At 34.7% G+C, this 6,582-nt stretch overlaps 1 protein-coding gene across 2 annotated transcripts in view; it reads right to left on the reverse strand.

The window, feature by feature from the left end:
* The window catches only part of APOO (apolipoprotein O), an 82,609-nt gene that overhangs the window by 53,352 nt on the left and 22,675 nt on the right, over positions 1–6,582 (reverse strand). For both annotated transcript variants that reach the window (XM_069065641.1, XM_069065640.1), the window contains exon 2: positions 3,537–3,644. In XM_069065641.1, the coding sequence (XP_068921742.1) occupies positions 3,537–3,644 (108 nt within the window). The remainder of the gene's footprint in view (positions 1–3,536; positions 3,645–6,582) is intronic.

Raw genomic sequence — 6,582 nt, forward strand, 5'->3', positions numbered from 1 at the left:
CAGATCATTTTTGTCCAGCCCTCCTCATTTTAGATAAGGACTGCATATGGAAAAGAAGATTTAAATGCAGAAAAAAGAGACTGTACTAGATTATATAATACATTCCAAATTTAAGTCAATGAGGGTTAAATTTCATTCTTTGGAAAAATAGCAAGAAAGCTAAACAAAAGACAAGATCATATTTTTGAAAAGCTATTTTATGCCTTTAAACAACTTCTTATGGGTTTCCTATTCTTTCTTTTATTCCTTCCAAAAGACATGGGTTAGAAAATTGAAATACTATTTATCTAGCTAAAATATCAAAATGATCTGGATAGCTTATAAAGAATGTTCCATGTTGCTTAACTCAGTCAAAGGTAGGTTTCAGTTTTATTTTTTCAGCTTTTAAGTTATTTAATAAAGCTGATGTTTTGTTAACTTACATAATGATTTAACAGATTTAAAAAATATTTAGGAGACTCTCTAATACTTCACTTAGCATAATGTGATAAATCTTGATAATTAAATGACTTATTCTTAGAACAGGCACAATTTTGAAGCAAACTGTGTATCAATGAAGTAGAATTATAAAAGTGTTCCTGAGGAGAAACACACTCTGTGACAAGAATATCTTCCCCTTCACTTTGGCTGTTAATTTCTTAGACATCCTTTAAAGTGCAACTCGAATAGCACCTCCTCTGTGAATGTTACCCTCATATATCTCTTCAGGCCTACTTGAGACTTTGCTTGTAATTGTCCAATGTTCTTACAGTATACAAATGAATATTACAGTCCTCTTATGTTATACCTTATCTCCCTTCTAAGTGGTAAGCTATATCAGGGGTAGGAACTCTTATTTAAACTCAGTATACCCCTCCCATATCCAGCAGAGTATTTTGCACACAATAGCTGCTAAATATTCTACTAAATGTGTGAAAAACAGCAACCATGTTAGATTTAAATAAGTGGGTTGCCAACCAAAAAATATATATATATAATTTAAGTACACTCAGATTCCAAATTAAAACAGAAAATTTTCTCAGTCTTTTTTTTTTTTTTACTACATTCTAGCTACATATTCAATTAGCATTCTTTTTTTTGGTTTGTTTTTTGGAGGGCAATTGTGTTAAGTGTCTGAGACTGCACTTGAACTCAGGTCCTCCTGACTCCAGGGCCTGTGTTATATTCACTGCGCACCTAGCCGCCCCTCAATTAGCATTCTTGATAAAATGTTAGAAAAATTTATTTTATCTATGTTATATTTATATGTACGATACAAAGCAGCTAATTTTGTAAAATTAAAAGTTCTCCTCTCTCTGCTTTCTCCAAAACATCTGTCAACTCTGTATAATCTATGTGAATTATTTTTATAAAACAGTTGGGGGCAACTAGGTGTGCAGTGAATAAAGTACCAGCCCTGGAGTCAGGAGGACCTGAGTTCAAATTTGGCCTCACACTTGGCACACTTACTAGCAATGTGACTTTGGGCAAGTCACTTAAAAACCCAATTGCTCTCCAAAAAGCAAAAAAAAAACCAAACCAAAAACAGAACTGCTATTTATGTAGTTCTTTATTATATAATACATATATCTGGGACTCATTTCTTGGACTGTTAGGCAAGTTTGATTTTGCAAGTTAATATGTATTAAGATGACAAAAGCTTGAGGCATTTCTGAGAGAAGGTTATTTGAAGACCAAATTGTTGGAAACAATTTGTATGAGTGTAAAAGGTTCAAAACTAAACTCAAAGAATATGCACAGCAAGCTGATATACATATACATATACATGCAGATCTTATTAAAAATTCTAACCAATATGGGTTGGCTAGAACTTTAAAAAAAGATCTCCACGTAAATATGTTCAAAATTTTAAAAAGAAAGCATTTATTTAATGCTTTTAAAACTTTTGGTCAAACATTTTCAAGTGAGGAAAATACAAGAAAATACATGCCCTCATTGCACCAAAGTTCACAACATAAAAATTAAACAGTTTTAGTCAAGTTTAGATCAGCTTTAATGTGCATACAACAAAGAATGAAGCTTTTCCACATGTTATTTGTTTATACATTGTACTGACAAGAAGAATTTAAGAATTCATTGACAGCAAGATCTTTGCATATCCAGTTATTACAGTAATCAATATTTCAATGATTTTATTTATATTTCAATGATTCCCTATCACATTCCTCACAGTGTAACTACTAATCACTTTGAAGTATGTAAGCTCTCCAAAACTCTACTCCAGTGGTTTTTCCCCCGTATAGTTTCTAAAGGAAACGAATCACTTCAGTTTTCATAAAGAAGCAAAAACAAAATCTGTGAAATCAAAAAAAACCACAAATAAGTAGTTGAACACAGGCTTAGTACCTACTATGAGAGCAAGGCAAGAATGCCTATTTCCTATATCTATACTGTAATGCCAAGCAAAGGCAACTTCCCAAGGTTCAAAATACCAGCATAGGTGCTCTCCATTTTATTCAGTGAAAAATTAAGAACAGAGAAAATCAAAATATAGCATAATTCAAAATACAGCATTCACCAAGTATAATTCAATAATCTCCAAGTACTACTCCACCCCTGGTCATTACAATTTATTTAGTCAATCCCAAAGACCCTCTTCTAAGTACTACCCCACCCCTAGGCTGTACATTCCTTTAGTCAACCACAAAGCCCCTCTTCTCAAATGGAGATTAGTTTCCAATTAGTAAAGTACATTCATTTGTTCAATCACAGAGCACAAAAAAGTCAAAAGTTCCCCACCCTTGGATCACAATTGAATCTACCCCAGAGTTACAACAAGCTTAAGCACAGCATTTAATACCCAAATGGAGGTCTTTTCTTCATCTTGACATGAGGCAAGTTCTCAGCAATCTTTGTTACTGGAGAGACAAAGCTTAGCAAGGCAACAAGATACATTTCCAGTGACCTCATTAATTCATTCTCTGTCTGCAGAACAGTCCTAGGACCCCTGAAAACATTAGCAAAAACCTCTTCCAGGATTTCTGTAAACATACAACAAGAAAATCCTTCTTTAGGGTTTCTGAACCAACAGCAAGGTTCCAGAACCTCTGCAACAACAGCATTGGCCTTCACCAGTGGACGAATCTGGCAAAACAACATCAAAACAGAGAGACAAAGTACCACCATAACAGCCATGTCTCCTCAGTCCTTAGCAGCTCTGGGTGGCAGCTCTCAAAAGTCCTGGGCAATTCAAAGTGGCCCTCAGCAATCCTCTCCATCTCTCTCTGCCTCCAAAAAGTTCTTCTGCCTCTCTCTTTTCTTGTGTCTCTCTAAATTTACATCACCAGCTCCTCCCAGTTTAGCACTCTCTTTTCACATCAACAAGTCCATCCCACAAGTGGGATTTACAAGCTCTGGGTTTTAACACAATCAATCCAAAAACCAAGCCAATACAGGGACATCTTTAAATTCCATTACTATTACATATACTGAACAGCTTCTAAAGTGATCATGAATTATGTCTTTTAGTACTTATTGTATAAATACCCTACAGTACTAAAACAGAAAATAAATTCAATAAGGAAGTTGTACATTACCTCATCAACTCTGACTGAACATTTATCCCTTTTTTCCTTTTTATGAGATGCGTAGACTTTGAAGGAGAGAAGACTCAGGCTGGCAGAACCTGCTGACCACTGAATTACCTGAAAAACAGAAAGAGTTGTACATTTTAATGTTATGATTTTTGACTTCACAGGTAAACTCCATCAGTAACCGCATTCATTAGTAAGTACCCTTTAAGCAACAGATATGTTCCTAAAACCAATAAGTAAATATCTACTGCATATAATTACAACTTTCCATTTATATTTCAGAAATACATCTTTATTTCTGATTAATCTTCAATGGGCAGTCAATCCTAAAACATATTTTCTCCATCTAACCCATTAAATAAATAATTTTTAAATTTACAATTTTTATCATATTTTAATATTTCCTAATAAACTCTAACCCTTTTTCTTCCCAGTCTTCCATTATAAAAAGGAATGAGAAAAAAAATATTTTTACCAAAACTAACCAATATAGGCAGTAAAACTTAAAGCACCATTTAATATGATTAACATTTTTCAATTCTTCTTTTTCTAGTATAACATATCCCAAACATATGTTCTCAGTTCTGACACTACCTTAGTCTGGGAGCTTTTAAAGTTATGTGTTTGTAGGTTATACAGGATTAAGTAGAAAGATAACTATTTCTCAATTTCCTTATTTGTAAAATGGGGATAATGGCAGCCCATTTTCCAAATGGGGTTACTGAGACTCAGAAATTGAATGACTTCCTCACTAATGTACCCTAAACTAGCACTAAAACCAGAACTCAGGTTTCCTCCCTCTGGGTCCTAAACTCTATACCACAATGTCTATTCTAAATCTCATTACCTTCTTTCCTTTTGACAGCTTTGGGTATCTCTCTAAATAAATGACTCCCTTAAGAATGTAAGTCTGGGGGCAGCCAGGTAGCACAGCGAGTAAGAGTACCGGCCCCAGTGTTGGATTGACCTGGGGATCAAATCCGGGCTCAGACACTTAGCACCCACCCAGAAACACCTGGCCATGTAACCTTGAACAAGTTACTTAACCCCAATTGCTCAGGGGCGGCCAGGTGGCTCAGCCAGCGGGCTCAAATACTTAGTACCACACCCAGAAATAACTGGCCATGTAACCTTGAGCAAATTACTTAACCCCAATTGCTTTAAAAAAAAAAAAAGAATGTAAGTCTGTCAACTATGGCTAAAGGGCTATAAAAATGTGCGTACTCTTAAATCCAGCAATACCATTACTAGGTCTGTATCCCAAAGAGATTACAAAAAAGGGAAAAGGACTTACATGTACAAAAATATTTATAGCAACTCTTTTTGTGGTGTCAAAGAACTGGAAATTGAGGGGATGTCCATCAATTGGGGAATGGCTGAACAAGTTGTGGTATATGAATGTAATGGAATACTATTGTGCATAATTGGAATACTATGATGAGCAGACAGATTTCAGAAAAACCTGTCAAGACTTACATAAACTGATGGTGAGTGAAGGGAGCAGAACCAGAACACTGTACACAGTAACAGCAACATTGTGTCATAACCAGCTTTGATAGACTTAACTCTTCTCAGCAATATAATGATCTAAGACAATTCCAAAAGACTTGTGATGGAAAATGCTATCCACATCCAGAGAAAGAACTATAGAGCCTGAAAACAGATCAAAGCATTTTCTCTTTTTCTCCTTGTGGCTTTTCCCTTTTGTTCTATTCTTCTTTCACAATATAACTAATGTGGAAATGTTTGATATGTGTATTAATATGTAACCTCTATCAGACTGCATGCTCTCTTGGTAAGGGGGGAAAAGAGGAAGAAAAAAATTTGCAACTCAAAATCTTATAAAAGTGAATGCTGAAAACTATCTTTACATGTAATTGGAAAAAATATAAAACACTATTAAGTGGGGGAAAAAAGAATGTACACCTGTCTCAGGAAAAGCATACAGTATTTAGCTCCCCAAAACTGTTAAGAATAAAGTGACTGACCTCTATGAAATTATTGCCCTCACATCAGTAATACTATTAAATCCTCATGATTTTGAAAGGTGTTAATAATGAACGTTATCTTTATAAAACTGTTCATGTTTTTTATAACATGAATATTATGTAACACAAAATAACAAACTAGACTTAACCAAAGTAAAATCATAAAAAAAACTTAAGAAAACTATCAATGAATGCAAAGTGTTGTGGAATTCATTCAGTCAATAGGGACATTATTTTATTGGGCTGATGAACTACAGTCAGAATGACTTTTGTATTTAATTTTTTTTACATTTTAAAAATGCTCTTAATTTCCTCAAGACATTTTTAGTACATTGATATAAATGTGTGTGTGCATATTTAACATACACACTCTAATATATTATGTAGATTTTAGAGAAAGTAAATGAGGTCAGAGAGGGCAAATGATTTTCCCAAAGTCACACAGATAACTAATAGTTACTCCAATCTGGAACACTTTCCATTGGGTCATGTAGCCTCACAATCAAAGCTTTCATTTTGAAATGGTATTTTTTTGTAACTAAACTTGGAAATATCTGAGTTTTTTTTATTACTTGATGCTCAAATACACAAATGTTATTGCTAATTGCACCACTACGCAGATAACTTCAAGGAGGCAGACAGCAATTCATTCATGCCTATCTATCCTGTCTCCTGCCTATGTGTTCCCAAAAGTCTGCCACTAGAGGGCCAGCAAACTCAACTGTGTTGGCTATTTTCTTCACTTCCTCTTGACATTATGCAAAAAGCAAATGGGCACATGGGTGGTCCATCAGGTGTCCCTGATGTTTGCTACATCATCAGCTCATCTTCTGTCATACATTTAGATCTGTAAAGGACTTCAGAGGTCAGACCTCCTCATTTTACAAATGAGAAAATAGGTTCAAAAGATTAAAAGTCTTTCTCCACAATTTTGCCAAGAAGGCTGATCATCCCTTCAACTTCCTTTCTTCTAAAAATAAATAAATAAAGCAACAAACCAAAAAAAGGGTTCAAAGAGAGAGAGAGAGAGAGAGAGAGAGAGAGAGAGAGAGAGAGAGAGA

Source organism: Petaurus breviceps, unplaced genomic scaffold (assembly GCF_028583685.1).
Source record: "Petaurus breviceps papuanus isolate PSGF00001 unplaced genomic scaffold, PetGlider_PUasm1.0 90696, whole genome shotgun sequence".
In the NCBI taxonomy this organism is placed as follows: Eukaryota; Metazoa; Chordata; class Mammalia; order Diprotodontia; family Petauridae; genus Petaurus; species Petaurus breviceps.